Below are 19252 nucleotides of genomic sequence, written 5' to 3'. Positions count from 1 at the left end.
GGTTGAGGGTGGCGAAATGCGAAAGTGGGCACATTCTTTAGGATCTGAGTGCAAGTTGAAGAACACCTGGTGGTTGAAATTGATCTGGAGACACCTCGTCCCCCCCCCTGCACACACACACACAGACACTACTGCCTTCTTTATATAGACACGTAAACTGTCTGGATGCTAAACACCGTGTATTACTACGAAATGATACATTGAGCTGAGATTGGCTGCCGATCTTGCAAGCCTGAAATGACCACTGGTCCCAAATAGACACAATGATCTGCAGTTCTCAGAAGCAGGAGTGTGGCATGCATACAGTAGGGACCCTTAATTGATTTCGATGGTCATACTCTAATGCAGTACATCTGTGCAGGTGGTGCTTATGAGTATTCTAATCTAATTGAAAAGCTATGCGTGGACTCGTCATTTACAAATACCTTTTTTTTTCAAATTGCAGCCCCCAACCGATTAGCGCGACAGCTCACTGCACGTTATAAGCCGTACGTATACCCCAATGCCCTGAATGGTCAATCTTGGAGAGCCTTTGCATTGATCGTACCCATAAACGTGGGCTGGATGGGGCATTGCGGGGTTTAGTTCCAGCCTTTCTTTTTTTCTTTTAATTTTTTTTCTGGCGCGTCCGCGTGTGTCGAGTTTTTCGAAAACGTAGCGCGAAAAAACGACACAGATGAAGGCAGACACAGGACATCGGCGCTGCTGAAAAATGCAAATGCTCCTACTCGCCCAGTTTAGCACAGCTTTGTAATATCCAGCGTTCGTGCGCTTTTCTTAACAGCAGCAAATATCAGTTCATGGTTCCTTTCAGTAGCGAATTAATGACGTTGGGAGAACCGGTATTGTTTGTTATTCCATCTTCTTGATTATCCTGAGGCTGACTTCGCCTTCGCAGGGTAGCTGTCGGTGCTTTGGATGTCGAAGCTGGCCGCAGTCGCTCGGGGGAGCCGGGATGAAAATTTTCCCAAGTTGAAACTCCGGCAGCCAAGGAAGGTGGGTATCTGTCTTCGATACACTTCCCACGTAGCGTGCAATGTCTCTCTCTGTGCGGAGTCTCCGCACTGGGCTACTGATATATACGGGGACACACCCATCATTATGAGAATTTGGCGTCATTGTAAAAACAAACTCCTGCCTCTGGGTGCCTGCTTTGCCTGTAGGGAAGAAGTCGTGAGATGTTATTCCTGTTACCCGCCCCACCATAGACGGGATGTTTCACTTTATAGTGTCAGCACAATTTTTAAAAGCAGTCTATGTTGAGTTAGAAGAGCACTTTTTTCGTCGTAGCATTTTCAGCGGTGTAGGGCATCAGAATACATCCAAGACCTGCTAACTAGCAGAATGATCGACAAATAATGAATTGTTTTTTTTTTTCAACTATTTCGGTTTTAAAAGAGGGGTAGAGAAACGCCCTATATTGAGCATGTTTCGGACAATACCTATTGGGGGGCATTAAGTTTTTTAATGAAAACTAAAACTGGCTTTAATATTCAGTGTGATGAGGGATAGAGATCAGGTGAAAAAAATTAGTTACGGCAAGTTACCTCAAGTCAGTTTTCGCAAGAGCTACTGTGAATCTTCGGTGCATGGCGTAGCGGCGGCGTTTGCATCATCGGCACATCTGTCAGCTATGGAGCACCGGTGCGACACGAGATTGTCTGCTGCACATGTGCAAATGCACTGAGATGACGGTCAACTGGCGAGGGGGACCATTCACGTCCGGCTCCTAAAAAGAAATGCCTGCGGCTTAGCGTGGCTAAGCCCGGTTACAGATTAGCCCACGATTATGGATGCGAAAGCTTAAGCGAAAGCATTGTTATGCGTGATTATGCTGCGTTGCTAAGCCAGGTTATACTCAACCTCTTCATCCGTTGCCGAAGTCGTACGTGGTGGAGGTAGAAGCAGCAGTGGCTGCCTCCAAAGCTCTTTGTTGCAACATTTTGGCATCCTTCAACCGTCGTTGAGCCAGTCGAGTCGTCTTCGGTAACGTCAGGCGGCAGGCCAATGAGCACCGGTGCTGGTTGGGCTGCTGCTGGTACCCGTACTCGGCCGAGTAGGCGAAGACTGCTCATCACCACTCGTGCAGCAGTGATGGCTGCAAGAGAGCCGTGGATAGTTTCCTGTTTGTGTTCCGTTTTCCTTGGCACCGCCGGGGAATCCCTGATTTACTGAGAGGCCTATGGCTTATCGCAAGTAATGTCCTTACTGCTTTTTAGATTTTCAAAATTGCCCTTCTCGCTGCAGCTGCAGCTCAAGCAATTTTTGGGGCCACACACTGCCGCAACCGAAACCGCGCCTACGAGCACGCGTCGGGCACTGAGAACGAATCATGTGACGCGTGACATTTGTTAGCAGAAGACCTCATGGGTGCACTGTGAGATAAGAAAACTGCCTTGAAATCACCCTCCTTTACATGTATTCATACAGGCCTTGTCCCCAGCTATTACCTCCACCAAGCGATAGCGCGCCACTGCATCTTACTTGCTTCACAAAAATAGTTGCTGGCGTTATTTTCGTTATAGACTGTGTATGCTTCGTATGGTTTTGGACTCGATTTGTAAACAAAGGATTCGGAATGGTAGGAATCGCCGTACAGAACGTTTCCTCGGCGGTGCCCAGGAAAACACAACACAAACAGGAAACTATCCACGGCTCTCTTGCAGCCATCACTGCTGCACAAGTGGTGATGAGCAGTCCTCGTCTACTCGGCCGAGCAAGAGTACCAGCAGCAGCACATGCAGCGCCGGTGCTCGTTGGGCAGCTGCCCGATGTTACCGAAGAGCACTTGAGTGGCTCAACGACGGTTGAAGAATGCCGAAAGGCGGCAACAAAGAGCTTTGGAGGCAGCCGCTGCTGCTTCTGCCTCCACCGTGACTTTGGTGACGGGCGAAGAGGTTGAGAATAACCTGGTTTAGCAACGCAGCATAACCACGCATAACAAAGCTTTCGCTTGCATAGTCGCAGGCTAATCTGTAACCGGGCTCAGCCGAGCTAAGCTGCAGCCATTTTTTTTGGTGGGGGGTGGAGGGCTGGACGTGAGAGTCCCCCTCGCCAGCTGACCGTCAACTCGGCACGTTTGCACATGCGCAGCAGACAATCCTGTGTCGCACCGGTCTGCCGTAGCTGACATATGTGCCGCTATGCCATGCGCCGAAGTTTCTCAGAACTTGCGAAAACTGACTTGCAGTAACTGGCGGTAATTGTAATTTTTTTCAGCTGATCTGTATCCCTCATCATACTGAATAATAAAGCCAATTTTTATTTTTGATTTTAAAAATTTCCTGAACCCCGATAGGTATTCTCCCAAACATGTTCACTATTGTGCGTTCTGCTTTGCTGCCTGTCAGGTTATGTTGTAGCTGATGACTTCGTTTGCGGCAGCAACAGGTCGTACGAGGAAATGCAATAGGTATGGGGGCGAGATATCTTCACTTTTTGGTCTCCACATTTGCATGTCCGCTAAGGTGAGACTGGCAGCCAGCAGTTATCCATTTTTTTTCGTGTTTAGATCCTCTTGGTGGTAGCCAGTAAATGAAAATGATAAAAGGCCAAAAAAGAGAGAGGAAATGTAGTGCATAGCAAGTGTACCACCTTCTGGTGCCCAAATAAGGAGTTAATTAGGGCTTTTCTGCCTCTTCAATACTGTGCAACGTTAACTAAAGTGATCTACAGAATCGAACGAAGAAGGTATGTCATCACTCCCTGCTATCTATGCGTGGTCTTTTGTCTCAACTACGCTGTACGAAGCACCTATGTTAACATTATTAAACAGGCGTGAATGAACACCATTCGCCACAACGATCAACATTTCGCTTATGTTTCTCGTTTCTTATTCACTGACTATCATATCACTCGTGTTGACTCATGCAGTGATTAAGAGCTGAAGTACAGCCTGACGTTACATGAGTGCGGCTATGCTGTCTTCCCCACTTGCTGCCTTCTTTCAGCATAGCTTTCTCCAATTCACGGTTACAGCACAACAGAGGAGACACTGAAGAAACGAAACACAGCCTTGCATATCGTGACACTTATTCTGTGTCCTGTCCATTGCACTCTAACTATGGAATACAGAGTATAACTCGCCCAACAAGTTTTGCAGCTTTCTCGCAGCGACGCGACAGAGGCTTTCGAATCGTCCTTGCGCAGACCACTCGGAGTTGGAGTCCACCGCGAAAAATTGGTGCGTCGCGCCTGGACAGGAGTAGCAATGACAATTGGCGGGAGAGGGAAGTCAATTAGGTATTCAAAATAACAGAGTCATAATGACAGAAGCGCCCTTTAACATTGGGGCCTGTAGTAATTTTGCCAGTAAAGTAAACGGAGGACCCCGGCTGTGGCAGTGTAGGGAATCCTCTTGCATGTGTTGTCATTACCGCGGCTGACTGCTATTCTGTGTCATATTGCAGACGGCAGCTTCGGTCTCACGTCAGGCTCAAGCATTGGATTGGTCGCCGCCAACGGCAATGAAGGGGGCCTCGGGCAGCAGCACAGCGAACAAATGCTGTGCCTTCGTCACGTGGGTGTGAGCTGGGACTACTCCCACGTCTACTCCGCAGTGTGCGGGCATGGAAGCGGAGGGTGTCTCGGGTGAAGAAGAGGATGGAATGATCGCCAGATTTGGGCCCCTGATTGCCCCATGCCTTTCGACGACATCGCAGTTGTTTATGAAGCAAAAAAAATTTAGAGTTGCACTTAAGTATTCTTAAGCATTTCGAGTTCCGTTGTCTCCTCTGTTACCTGTAATTATTTATAGTTAGTAGTTAATTAAATTAGACAGTCAAGGAATTTGTCATTTATCCTTTATTAACTCTTGCCTAGTGTTATTATTCACTAAGTAATCCGTTTTATTAGTTAAATATAGTTATTGTTTTTGTTCATTCATTTCTGGAAGAATTATCAGTAATTCACCAACTTCATCAATTTCCTCCGAGTATTCAGCGAAATTAATTGCCTTTAGTGAAAAATCCTCACCTTTTATGCGTACCAACGGACAAACATTTGCGGACAAGAAGAGGTGAAAACATAGCCGTTACACGCATTCATGCATTAAAATTTTCAAGTGCTAAACCCAGCATCGTAAGGTGCAGAACGCGGCGAAAGCTGTAGCATTCTTGCTGGCTGTCTCTTTAGGACGCCTAACACCTACAGCAAAACGGTGAAGTCTGAGTCCTAAGGACATTTTGTGCCAAAACCTTGGCTACCACAGTGCGCAGTCACGTGATGCCACGCGATCATCACGTGAGCGGATGTTGACTGTGTATGCCTACACATTCAACATCTGCTGGTTCGGGCTCCTTATAACAACCCTTGCAGCAAAACCCGCAACTGAAAATTTGGTGTGCCTACTTAATGTTGACCTCTTCCTCGAAGATTGACATTCTTCTTTTCGCTCTTGATGCCTGAAGAGACCACTGCTCCTAAATGGACATAAAAATCTGCAGGTTTTAGAAGTAGGAGTACGCCGTGCATATGTGTAGCTGGCGGCACGAATAACCATTTTGAAGCGAGAGCTTCACTATGCTAGGAAAACCGATTTCGCCGTGCACTGCCGGTAGACCTTGAAGTGAGCCAGAGGTCAAGTGTGGTCCACCATGGTGTTGCACCACTTGACCTTTAAACTTTGATCTTGACCTTTGACCTTTCGATTCGCCGGTAGAAGGCGGTATACAATAGACCGCAGCGTTCATTGGGTGACCAGCCTCTCGTGACTAACCATTAATTTAAATGCCACCTGTCAGGGTGACAGTTGAGTGCAACGCACTCAACGTTACAGACACCAAGCCGAGACGAGTTGCCTGATACACCACAGCTATCGCTCTGTAACCAGGTTCAGCAGTAGTTAAACCACAGCTAATTTGTTCAAGGGACCCTTAAATAATTTTGACGGTCCTACTCTAATCCTGTAGATCTGTACAGGTGGCCTTTGTGAGTATTCGAAAAAAATTTAAAAGCTATGCATGGGCTCTACATTTACAAAAAACGCTTAGCAAAGGTGCCGCCCTCTGGTGCCCAAATAGGGAGGTAATTCGGGTTTTTCTGCCTCTTCAAAACCAGCACGAAACGCTAACTAAAGTGACCCACAGAATCGAACGAAGAACGTATGTGACCACGCAACCACTACCTCTGCGTGTTCCCTTGTCTCAACAAGGTTGTACGATGCAGCTGTGTGGAAATTATTAAACAGGCTTGTATGAACACCATTCCCCACAGCTGCATCGAACCACATGTCGCTTACGCTTCGCGCTTCTCATTCACTGTCTGTGATATCACTCGCGTTGACTCACGCAGTCATAACAGCCAAAGTAGAGCCTGTCGTTTTGTGATTGTGGCTTTTCTGTCTTCACCGCTCGCTGGCTTCTTAGACGTAGCTTTCTCTATTCCGTGGTTACAGCACGATAGTCGGGATACAGAATAAAGGACACAACGCAGCTCCGTATATTGGGCTGTGTCCTTTATTCTGTGTGCTGTCGATCGCGCTGTAACCATGGAATACGAAAACCAATGCACGGTCTTTTTTTGCGCAGACCACTCGGAGTTGTGGCCCCACTAGGACAGGAGTAGCAGTGACACCACGTGGGTGAGGAAAGACAGTAAAATATTCAAAGTAACAGAGCGCGTTCTGACGCGCCCTGTAACAGTGGGGCCTGTAGTAATTTTGCCAGTAGAGTGTGAACAGAGGACCTCGGCTGTGGCAGTTCATGGAATACATTTGCATGTATTGTCATTACCGAGACTGACCGCTCCTCTGTCATATTGCAGGCGGAGCTCCGGTCTCCCGTCAGGCTCATGCATTGCTCGATGTCGACGGCAATGGAGGGAGCCTCGGGCAGCAGCACAGCGAGCTCCTGCCGTGCCTTCGTTACGTGGGTGTGAGCCGGGACTACCGCCCCGTCTACTCCGCAGCTTGCAGGCGTGGAAGCGGAGGGTGTCTCGGGTGAGGAAGAGGGTGGAATGATAACCAGATTTGGGCCCGTGATTTCACCGTGCCTTTCGATGACATCGCAGTTGTTTAAGAAGCAAAAAAAATTTAGTGGTGCACTTGTCTTCTTAGGCATTTCGAGTTCCGTTGTCTCCTCTGTTACTTAGTAATTATTTACAGTTAGTAGTTTTATCCTCGAGGGGGCCTCGAGCAGAGCATAGCCAGCTCCTAGCTGCCATGCCTTCGCCACGTGGGTGTGAGCCGGGACGCCGACGCACCTCCCAACCTCCCCGTCTTCTCCGCAGGGGAGAGGTGGTTGCCGCAGGTGAGGAGGACTGATACCAGAGTTGAGCTGGTTATTGGCCCAAGCCCTTCGATGACGTCGTAGTTATGTAACAGACAAAATAATTACAACCGCTTAACTGCCTGTACGGCCACTGACATAAGAGAAATGGTTTGGTTTATGGGGGTTTAACGTCCCAGGCTACTTGGGCTATGAGGGACACCGTAGTGAAGGGCTGCGGAAACATTGACCGCATGGGGTTCTTTAACGTCCACTAACATCGCACAGTACACAGACTTCTTGAATTTCGCCCCATTGAAATGCGACCACCGCAGCCGCGATCGAACCTGCGTCTTTCGGGCTGTAAATTGTGGGGTTTAACGTCCCGAAGCGGCACAGTATGGACAGTGAGGGACGCCCTAGTGCAGGGCACACGCGCATTTTTGCATGTGGCCTTCATCGCAATGTGGCTGCTGCTGCCACCACTCGACCCCGTGACCTTGGGATCAGTAGCCGACAGCCAAAGCCACTGAGTCATCGCAGAAAGTTCAGTGATATGAGCTAGCTACTTCGTGCAATGATTAACGCAGTGACGTCACGCGTGACGGAACGACGATTGTGTTCATGTTATGGGAAACTTAACAAATCCCTTTTTAGCCTGAGAAATTGTTTGGAAACGCACAGGGGCCCTTTGCAGCACAGCGCGTGTGCAGGCAGCATCCCGAGAATGTTTAGCCTCCACTCGATCCGTCGCTACATACGTGCAGTGTTCAGAGCATGAGCCTCGGCTGCATCCATTGTCTTCCCGCAATGTGACTTGTGTGTCCTGTAGCCACTGGTAGTTTTTATTGTCACTGAAGCGATCACGAGAGCGGAGGCGGAGGTGCACCGCTGCTAACCTTAACAAAAATGGTTTATAGACAGTTTATGCAGTTCTCGATTGCCTGCCTTCCTATAGATATTTTCTTCTCTCTATTAATAGTCTGTTAACAAAAACCTGCTAAATATTGTATGGCCATTGATCTATAGATTATCTATAGACTGTCTATGTGATTTGTATTGCCTATAGAATGTTGTCTAGGTATTTTATATAGATTGTCTACAGAGTGTCTAAAGAAATTTTTGTAAGTGTTAATTGCGGCTCCATCGAATCATGCCTCCAAAGGTGAGCAAGAGTCTCCTCTCAGGAATAACTCTGTGTGCGCGCAACTGTTTCACCTGACTGCCACCACTTTCGCCCCCTTCACCTGCTCCCCTTCTCCGCCTTCCTTCTCTCTCTCTCTATTTCTGCCCTTTCCTGTACGGAACGGGGAACTAAAGAAAATACCGGTGAAATACCGGGTGTGTCTGCGGAAGTGCATTCGAACTCAATGCGCAAGTGCTTGCTGAAGGATTACTGCACCTTTCCTCTCTAATTTTCATATACTAATAGCTTCCTTAAAATAGCATGGACTCTAATGAGGCCGTCTCATTTATTCTGCCGCTTTTCTTCGTCTTCTTTTCCCAAGCTAAATTGGGCAACTTGCAGAACGTATCTCGTAAGTAGAACGTTCTTGTGGGCCAGTTGGTAGATTTGAATTAAAGGTAGAACTGCGCAAATAAGAGCGGAGAAGGCAAAAATGAAACCGTTTTCGTTTCTATGTTTCTGGCCATGTATTTCTGGCGAAGTTCTACCTTTTGATACCTCCTATCTACGCGGCCACGTGCGACCTCTACAGTGTACACATCAAATGTATATATCAGTGTAGGCTGATCAATACAGTAGTGCGCTTTGTTATTTAGACTAGCTTGGGCTGTATTGTCCAGGTGAAGGTGGCTCCGCAGATGCCTGATGCATAACCCATAGTTCAGCAACTCGACATTGTGCGCGCACGCGTGTTGTCGAGGAAATATGGCGCACGTTCCCAAAAATGGATGTCTCCAAAGGAGTAAGAAGAAATAGCCCTTTCTGTCAAACCTAAGATGTTTGACGGCATCCAATTGGAGACATTTTTTCCCACTTCGCAAATGGGGGCGTTTTATTCACACGTTTTCTTTTCTCTGAACCCAGGGACTGCCGTATGGGCAACGTCTCCAGGTGGCACAATCAAAAATTGCCGTCGCCAGTCACTTCAGCCGTGATAAGCATGAGGCAACAATCTAGACGATTAGAGGTGCGTTTTTGATAAGCTTCTTTGCCTAGACGCTCTTGACATAGCCCAGTCACCTGGCGCTTGATACGTGTGGCTAGATAAGTGCGTGGTAGACACTGGTACCTCGTGCCTTCAAGCGTAGGCATATGCGGCATAGAAAAGCAATATGAGACCACTCTCTCCTTTCTGTTCCTTGCTTGGTCCTCTCGCTAGTCTGTATGTTACAGCGCTGTGACTGACACGGCAAACTATCATTGCAGGTTGCAAATTGCTGCTTAGGTTTTAGCGCTCATTTGTTCATTCTAGCAGCTGCCAGCACGTGACGTGATAGCTGGGATGTGAAGGGCGACCAGATTTGCAAGACTGTACCCGCTCGCGCTACTGTTTCTACGAAGTTCGAGATTGTCGTAGGTGATTTCATTGCTTCATCTCATAAGTCATTCGTCACCTTTAAATTGGGCGCAGCCCGTGAGCGGCGAAAATTGCGTTCCTTCATGAACTCCGAGCATACTTGGTACGTCCGCTCTCGCCGAACGGTTTCTGTTTGGGGCCGCGAGATCAGCCAGTAAGGGATTCATCTTTGACCCAAGCCTGGTCGTCTTCCTTCTCGACTGCCTGGCTTCACCACTGCGTGACAATATTTGAACACCTTAGACTGCTTAAATAGAAAATTTTAATATTGCTGCGCTATTTTTTACCTTTTGAGTGTAATAATTCACATGGTAGCCAACACACAGATTGCTTGGGTACCCAAAGTCTAAGGAAGCAGTTCTCAACGGACGGAGAGCTGTAATAACATTGCCAACTAAATTTTAAAAATTTGCTAATCAGAGCTATAATTTCAAACCAATAAAGTCAGAATGTTGCTGACAGGCTGATTAGTACTCATGTTTTCATGCAGGCTGTTAAAAATGCAACGCATTTCAAATGCTTAACTAGGCGCACTCTAACTACAGTGTGAAGAAACTGTGGTTAAACGCTGTGTGTGCGACTGTAGCTGTGGCCAAACGGTTTGAGATTACATCTCCTATGCGGTGGGGGGGGGGGGGGGGGGGGGGATGCGATGGTCTATGCCCAGTGCCTCCGGATATGGGCACCACCTGCTTCCAATGGGTAAAAGCCTGGCCTGGTGGTCTGCTTATGTGGGGAGGAGTGAAATAGGTCTCTGACCCCAGAGTGCACCCACAATATCTTGCGACATTGTGCACTTTGTCAAAGTTTTCCTTGCGCCATATTTTGCGAATCTTTGTACTGTTCATTCTTCAAAGCTGCCAACACGCAAATTTATCTTTTTGTTTGCTGAGCAAGACGCGAATAGATTTATTTCGATTGATCGCATACAGGTGGAGCTGATTATAGATTGTTCGAGAATGTCACAGTAACTTTCCACGCCCCGTCTCGAAAGTTCGCTATCAGCTTTAAATTAAGTACGGCCTTCAACGGCGGGCATTTTGTTCGATGACCGCCGAGCACGCTTGTTGCTTTCGCCGCCGCCGAGTGATTCACTCCATTGTGGGCTGTTACGACTGTGGTAGCGGCATACCACCGACGACAACCGGTTGTCGTGGGGAGCTGGCTAACGTGATCCCGGGCTCCATTCTGTAGCGTTTCCAAGCCTTCGGGCTGAGGATAGATGGAACTTGATCTTTGGGGAAAACGAAAACAAGTGGGTTTAATGGCACTTTGACAAAACTTTTTACATGTGAAGGAAAAAGCAAACAGTCAAAAATTTAAAGTTCATGCGTTGAACGACTGGATGAGCCTTGTCACCAGGGCCCAGAGCGACCTTTCTCACTCAGCACGCTCCGTAAATCACCTAAGGTTCTGCCCTTTCATCAGCCAGTGGCCAATCCAACACGAGGCACATTTGCTGGCTGGTTCATCATTTCAAAGCCCCCAGAGCCCATACACAATTATTTTGCGCTTCCTGAATTCTGAACGGCCCAACGGTTTAGTGTGATGCCCCAACTCAGAACTCGTATAGTTAGGGTTATTAACCCGTGGGCTCCGGATAGCTTGGGAACACGCACGTGGTCAGAACTTCCTGGAGCTTTGTTCGCGATGCTAAACTCACTCCCCTTATGGCGCCGCACTGACTTGTACGCAATCAGCTTTCAGCTAAGGCAATAACTTCGCCCCCATTTTGTGCATACCCATGAATTTCAGCTGCCCAGAGGTGCAGCGAGGAACCGGAGCAGTACAGTCCCTGCCATTCCGTCGTTTGCATCTCAGGCCCCACGTGAGCGTCCTGGCAATGGGAGACCGTGTCCTGCAGTGGAACCAGCCTCGCAAGAAGTGTGGTGCTTCGTGGAAGGTGACTATCTGCGTTTCTTTTTTCGAGTGAAAAGCTTCACAGCGCCAGCTTTTCAAGCCATCAAAGGGGCCGTAAGCTTGACCTTGAAAGTAGCTAGAGTTAGTGGGGCCGCAAGTTTGACCTTGAATGTAGCTAGCGGTGAAACCATGAGCAAAACTGGTGGTATTCAGGTTCGACACATGACGGCAGCTGCAGCAGGCGACACTAGCGGCTGTTGCACCATCTATCTCACCTTTGACCTTTACTTTCGGTCAAGCTCAAAAGCCTCTACCGGCATCGCATGCGCAGGTCATGAAAGTGGATTCTGCATAAAACGCCGGTGCATTTTGATGTGTTCAGCGGAACGGTAGGTGTGATTGATGCACTCCTGCCATGGAGAGCGGCAGAAGTGCGCTCCATCACCGTGTTGCGGAGAGGAAAAAAGGAGGCATCCAAGGTATGCTGCCTACTCCCTGCGTGACGTCACACACCTTGACCATTTCTCCAAGGTGGGAAAGGTTGCACAGCACGTAGCAAGCGGAGTCACTCATTGCAGAGACAACCCATGCAAATGGGCGAGAAGAAATCGCAAGTCCGCCGCTATTTCTTACTGCGATGCAAGCTGCAACATGTCCATCAAAAACACCTGTGTTCCCTGCGGCGCCGCGGGCCTCAACTGCGGCGAGAACTCTGCGGTCGGACACAGTTAATTACTTGACGTGCTGTCCTTTTATTCTTCCCCCGTCGTCTGTCCATTGTCGGTCGCTTTCCCAGGCGTCCTTCTTGCTGGGAACCAGGTAAAGGGGAATGTCGCGGGAAAATTCCGCCGCAGGGCCGCCAGCTGGGTCGTGACAGGACGCAGTGCAGCCCCAGTAAAGTTTACTTTTAAAATCGCTTTTGGCCGTCTTCCTCACTGCCTGGACTCCCGCCACCAATACGTGACAGCACAAAATAATCTTATTCACCAACGTTATGCGTTCAGGTGCTGGAAAAGTCTGAGCTGCAGCGATGTCGCTTGGAGCACCAGCCGATCAGAGAGATTGAAATCCATGCTCAGATAGGGCAAATTTGCTCGGTTTTTGACTCCCATTGGCCCGAATGGGCTATCAGTGTATGTATCAGTGTATGTACTTTCTAATACTCTGAGTCGTGCTACACTCTAGCTTGAAGATTATCCTGCCCCTTGTGTAATTTAAGGCCATTAGCTGTTAAGGCGAAGGTTTGGTTAATGGGTTTATGGGGGTTTAACATCCCAAAGCGACTCGGGCTATGAGGGATGCCGAAGTGAAGGGCTCCGGAAATTTCGACCATCTGGGGTTCTTTAACGTGCACTGACATCGCACAGTACACAGGCCTTCAGAATTTCGCCTTCATAGAATTTCAACTGCCGCTGCTGGGATCGAGCCCGCATCTTTCGGGTCAGCAGCCGATCGCCACAACCACTGAGCCACCGCGGCACCTATTAAGGTGAAGATTCCAGGTCTACATATATATATTCAGGGCTGCCAACATCCAAAGTTCGGTGGATACCTCAACCGCGCCATGAGGGAAAGGAAGAAGTAGGGAATGAAAGAAGGTAGAGAGAGCTAGAGACGTACTGCAATTGGAGAGCTTCCGATAAATTTCAACTTCGTGGCGTTCTTTAAAGGGCAACATGCTTTTTCTTTTACATTTTTCAGTCGATAACATTGCATTCTTTAGAGTTCCTTTTATCCGGCAAAAACCGCTTTTGAAAATACAGAGCAGAAGAACTTTGATACTACAAAAACCAGGAAATCTAAATTCGGTCTATGCCAAACAGCTGTCATGATAGACGTACCTGTGACGTCACGAATACTGTCGCAAATTGTTTGTGTGCGCGTTTATTGGCTAAACTGGTGATTGTAAGTGACAGCTGGGGTTATTATTTGTCTGAAACCAATAAAAACAAGCTGGAAATCGTACTTCAGGAAGCGCAGAGCTAATATCGACCGGGACACAGACGCGCACTGTGCGGCATTTCATCTCGCTGCTTTAGGCGAATGTACGCAGAGGATGGGTGCTCGTGTCTCGACCTATGCCTTGACTGGTGGCGTCGCAACACGCATCCGGGGCCACCTCACTGTTGCTTCCTTTGGTCGTAAGATATGCTCACTTCACTTCCGGGGAGCACTGACGTTTCGCTCCCAGCCCCGGAGTCGCCATGTGCGGTTCACGCTCGCTTCATTCGCATGGAGGAATGACGTCGCAGAAGATGCTCGGGGGAATGACGACGCTTGTAAGCGAGCGGCCAGGCTCGCGAAGAGCATATCGGAGAAAGGGCCGCTGCGCCCCTTGGTGTGCTTTATTTACGAGCATGAGACAGTCAATTACTTGAATCTCTCAGAATTTGCGACGAATGGTTCAGCTTCACTTTAAGAAACCAGTACAGCCGCTTTTACCAATCAGATAACCATCGCTTGGTTACTTCTACCCGCTTAAAATCTAAGTAATAGACAAGAGTAACAGTGACACCTGCTGGGAGAGGGAAGTCAATAAAGTATTCAAAGTAACAGACTCAAAATAACACAGCGCATTTTGAAGCGCACTCTAAGGGTGTGCTCTACATTTCGGCAAATGGGTGTAAAGAGGGGAATGTGGCCATGGCAGTTTAGGGAATACTCTAACATGTACTGTCAATTACTGTGGTTGACCGCTATTCTGTGTGATATTGCAGGAGGCTGCTTCGGTCTCCCGTCAGGCTCATGCATTGCTCGATGCCGACGGCAATGGAGGGGACCTCGGGCAGCAGCACAGAGAGCTCCTGCCGTGCCTTCGTCACGTGGGTGTGAGCCGGGGCACCGTCCTACTTCCCAACAGCGCCGTGACCACATCGGGTTGCGTGCGCGGGAAAGGTGGGTGTCCCAGTTGAGGAGGAACAGGAGGTCTGATACCAGAGTTGCGCCTGTGATTTGCCCATCCCCTTCCGTGGCAACGTAGTCATTTTAACAGGCAAAAAAAATTACAATCGCTTAACCACAGGATATGGCCAGTGATATTATAAAAACAATTTTAGTTTATTTGAGCTTAACGTCCCAGAGCGACTCAGGCTATAAGGGACGCGTAGTAAAGGCCATCGGAAATTTTGACCTCAAGTGGTTCTTCAACGTGCACCGACATCGCACGGTACCCGGGCCTCTAGAATTTCGCTTCCAACGAAATGCGACCACCACAGCCAGAAGCCAACCCGTGTCTTTCGGGTTCTAGACTATGGGGTTTAACATCGCGAAGCGACACACTACCGACAGTGAGGGACGCCCTAGTCGAGGGCTCCGGATTAATTTTCGCCACCTGGGAATCATTAACATTGCATTGACTGCGTACAGAACACGGGCCGTTTTGTATTTGGCCTTCATCGCAATGCGGCTGCGGCTGACAGGATTGGATCCTACGGCCTTGGCATCAGCAGCCGACGGCCAAAGGCACTGAGTCACTGCGGCGGGTACAGTAATATGCGTTAGCTGGTTCGTGAAGTGATTAACGCAGCGACGTCACGCGTGACGGTTATGCTCATGTTATGGGGAACTTATCGAGTCCCTTATAGCCTGACAGAAATTGGCTGGTAATGCATTGGGGCCCCGTACTGCACAGCGCATTTGCGGGCAGCGTCCCGAGAACGTTTGTCGTCTACTCGATATGTCTGTGCATACGCGCAGCGTTCCGAACATGAGTCTGGGCTGCATCCATTGCCTTCCTGCAACGCGACTAGTGTGTCTTGTAGCCACTGGCAGTTTTTATCATCATTGAAGCGATCGCAAGTGGGGGGCGCAAGCACACCGCTGCTAACACTTACAAAAATTGTCTACAGACAGTCTGCAGACTTCTTATGGACTCTGTTGCCTTCCTATAGCTATTCATTTTTGTTTATACATAGTCTATTGACAAAAATCTGCTTAAAGTGTATGCCCATAAACCTGTACTATATATAAGCTGTCTATAGAGTTTGTATTGCCTATAAAATGTTGTCGTTGGATTGTCTATGGAGAATCTATAGACTTTATAGACAGAAATTTATGAACAGTCTATAGAGTGCATAAAAAAATTTTTGCAACGGAACCGTGGCTGCACCGAATCATGCTACCAGAAATCAGCAAGAGCCTCCTTTCACGAACCCCTCTTTGCGCACGCGCACGTGCTTTCACCTCACCACCTTTGCCTGCTCCCCTTCTCCGACTTCCACCTTCGGTTTCCCTTTATACCTTCCATTTGCCATACAGAACCGGGGACTGTTAGAAAACATCGGGGAAATGCAGGGTATAACTGCAGAAGTGCATTAGAACTCAATTCGCAAGCGTTTGCTGACAGCCTGCTTGAAGCATCTGTGCAATTTTTTGGTGCATAATGGCTTGTAATGTTTTTCTTCTTTTAACTGGGATGGTGATATGATGCATTTATTTTGTATAAGAAAATATAATTTAAAACAAAACATGCTTCCTGAAGGCTTTGGTTTGTAACATAGTGCACAAGTGATGCTTATTTTCTTTACTATGATAGCATATCGATTAGTGTAATAAAGTATGTCATGTACAGGGAACATACTACTTTTGTGTACTTTCCTGTAATTGTGTCTAAGGCAATGTACTAGGAACTGTGGCAAAATTAGATTCACATTGTACCCTGCAGTGCCTGGGCTAAATAAGATTAGCGTGCAGAATGTTCTGTCTATGCTTGAAGCCTCTGTGCATTTTTTGGAGCATAATGGCTTTCACTTGCACAGTTTAATCAATATGTTCCAATGGTTTTTTGACGGGAATGGTGGTATTATGCATTTATATTAATTAAGAAAATATAATTTAAAACAAAACATGCTTCCTGAATGAAGGCTTGGTTTTGTAACAGTGCACAACTGATGCTCATTTCCTTTACTATGATAGCTTATGGATAAGTGTAGCAAAATATGTCAAGTACAGGGAACATACATACCACTTTTCTGTATTTTCCTGTAATTGTGTCTAAGGCTATTTACTAGGAACTGCGGTAAAATTAGATTCACATTGTACCCTGCAGTGCCGTAATCACTTGGGCTAAATAAGTTTAGCGTGCAGAATGTGTTGTTATCAGCCAAGTAAGTGTAATTGTAATTTGATTATTTCATCAACTAGCACATCATAGTGTGTACCTGTTCGCTTTAGCAGGTAGCTATAGCTAACAGGGCAGTCTATCTGTATATACACTGCACATATGCATAAACACACCACCCATAGTACTATTATATCGTGTAGGACGACTCCAGCTTTACGGCGGACGACGTGCAGAATCTGAGCTACTACCTCTGCCACACATACGCCCGGTGTGCAAGAAGCGCGAGTGCCCCAGCGACCGTGTACTACGCTCATCTGGCCGCATTCCACGCAAAGCACCACATTGCCAGCAAGGTGGACATGTCCAGCTCTGTCAGCGAGTCGTCCGGGGGCAGCAGGGATGCAGTGTTGTCCACCGTCCAGTACGTGGAGGCCATCAAGGTGTGGGAGGCGCTGCAGGCCACCATGTACTTTGTCTGGAGGAGGAGCTTCTCCACTGTTGCTGCATTCCAGTTCCGGTGTTTGGAGGTATATTCACTCATTTCATTCATTCATTTATTCATTCATTCATTCATGCACATAATTTGTCAATCGTAAGTGATAATTGAGTCCTTCTCATATGCTAAATAAATTTTCTGTCTATGCTTGACGCATCTTTTAGGTAATTGGTTAGATGATGATTTGTGAGATAATGATAAAATTGGTTAAATAATGATAAACGTCGCCAACGGGGGCCCCGCAAGGGCATAAAGGCAAACGCGCAAGTCTAAATCTGTGCATGTGTGCCGGAAAACGGCCGTGGCACGTAATGAGTGTCACGGTTCGGCGCAGTGTCGGAAAGCAGTCCGGGATGGAAAGGACATCGGGCACCCAGGAAAAATTCCTGTTCCCTGGTTGTTCTCACGCCACCAGACCGCCCACGTAGCCCTGACAATAGAGCGGAAAGAAGCCCAGATGGTGACCTTCGAGTGGAGCACCCGCCGAACGCGAGAGAACGGCTAGCCCGAGTGGCCACGATATCCGCCAGCTCATTGCCGAGAATGCCGGCGTGACAAGAGACATGGAAAAGTGCGAGGGGTCTGCGCGACGCCACTGATGTAAGTGTGGCCTTTATGTGATTCACAGCCGAATCGCGCAGTTGTATGCAGCAGGTGCTGAAAGGAGCGAAGAAAATCGGTATATAAATGCACCGGCGCCGTTCCCCTTCGGGAACGGACGTACTCCACCGCCTCCGTAAAAGCCACCACCTGCGGGGGCTACGGACCCGATGCACCGTCGACCCGAAAACGGCCAGCCGCCCGGAGGACTCCGCGCGATCCGGACGCCACAAAACTGGCGCCCGCAGCTACAGAGGTGTATGCACCATCAATGTACACGTAATGCACCGGCGACAACGCCGCAGCCATCGCCCCATCCACGTCCAACCGACGGTGCGAGAAAGCCACGACCTTCGAGGGATGCCGCGCAGCAACATCAAACGGCTGTTGGACCTCGACAGCTCGGATTAACCTTGTCCCAGAAGCGACGCCTCGGTGATGGGAAAAGAGGTGAAATTCCGCGTTTAATCTGTCGAGGTCTATCGCTTACGAAGGGGCGTGCTCAAGGATCTGCAACGCCCAGGTGCTCGTCGTAGAATAGGCGCCCGCCAACGCCAACAGCGGGGACCTCTGCACAGACGCGAGGCGAGTTCAAAGACACGAATGAGGACACTCAGTCCACCAGACGGGCGAAGCGTATGCGAGGTGTCGGGAGCGCATCCTGGCGGTAAAGCGCCCTCATGCGGGCAGGCGCCGGTGTGCCGTTAATCCGCAGAAAAGTCGCAAGGCGGGCGTAGAGCGTCTCGCCATGCTCCTTGAGTCTTTCCACGTGGGGAATGAACGAGAGAGTGTGGTCAAAGACGATGCCCAGCACCTTGGAGGCGGGCCTGAAAGGCAGGCGGGCACCGTCAATGCGAACTGCGGGCATGGTGCTCTCCATTCCCCCCCTGCGGGAGGGGGGGGGGGGGGAGCGCACACACTGTCTTATCCCGTGAGATGGTGATTCTCGCATCCCTCGCCCACGCTGCGACTCGACCGAGAGAATCTTCCGCCAAACACTCGAGCTCCTTTGTGTTGGATCCAGGCACAAGGACGGCCACGTCCGCATGCGACTGCCTGGTGGTGGCGGTGGAAAATGTATTTACTGGTCAGGTTGTGGGGGACTTCGGTCTGGGAGTGGAGCCCTTAGTCCGGGGCCTCAACAGCCCTGGTGGCCACCACAGCCCTGGCGACGAGCTGATCAACCACGCCTGGCGACCGCAGGACATGCTCACGGCTACATTCGGAACGGAATGGGCCGGAAGGCCGAGGTGGTATGATTTAGAGTTATATGCTCCCCGCACAGCGGAACATTGGCGCTGTAGCGAGTAGGGTGAACGCGGTAGTTGCGCGCGAGGAGAGGTAACGGCCGGTTCATAAGGGTAATGAAGTGGATTCCAAGAGAAGGAAAGCGTAGCAGGGCGCGGCAAAAAGTTAGGCGGGCGGATGTACGATGGTTGTACAACAACATCGTAGATGTGCACAATATCATAGAACAATGTTGTCC

General features: G+C 48.9%; 1 protein-coding gene and 2 long non-coding RNA genes across 3 annotated transcripts in view; 2 read left to right on the top strand and 1 right to left on the bottom strand.

Annotated features, from left to right (window-relative positions):
* The window catches only part of LOC144101981 (uncharacterized), a 176258-nt gene that overhangs the window by 112848 nt on the left and 44158 nt on the right, over positions 1–19252 (bottom strand). The window lies entirely within an intron of this gene.
* Positions 11509–14592, top strand: LOC144101978 (uncharacterized). Its single transcript, XR_013308126.1, has 2 exons — positions 11509–11651; positions 14326–14592. It is a non-coding gene; the product is annotated as an uncharacterized LOC144101978 (long non-coding RNA).
* LOC144101976 (uncharacterized) overlaps positions 16924–19252 on the top strand; it is a 100327-nt gene continuing 97998 nt past the window's right edge. The window contains exon 1 of the mRNA XM_077635220.1: positions 16924–17187. Within this exon, the coding sequence (XP_077491346.1) occupies positions 17030–17187 (158 nt within the window). The 5' untranslated portion in view covers positions 16924–17029. The remainder of the gene's footprint in view (positions 17188–19252) is intronic.

This window comes from Amblyomma americanum, chromosome 8 (genome assembly GCF_052857255.1).
Source record: "Amblyomma americanum isolate KBUSLIRL-KWMA chromosome 8, ASM5285725v1, whole genome shotgun sequence".
NCBI classification, from domain to species: domain Eukaryota; kingdom Metazoa; phylum Arthropoda; class Arachnida; order Ixodida; family Ixodidae; genus Amblyomma; species Amblyomma americanum.
This window is presented reverse-complemented; position numbering and strand designations above follow the sequence as displayed.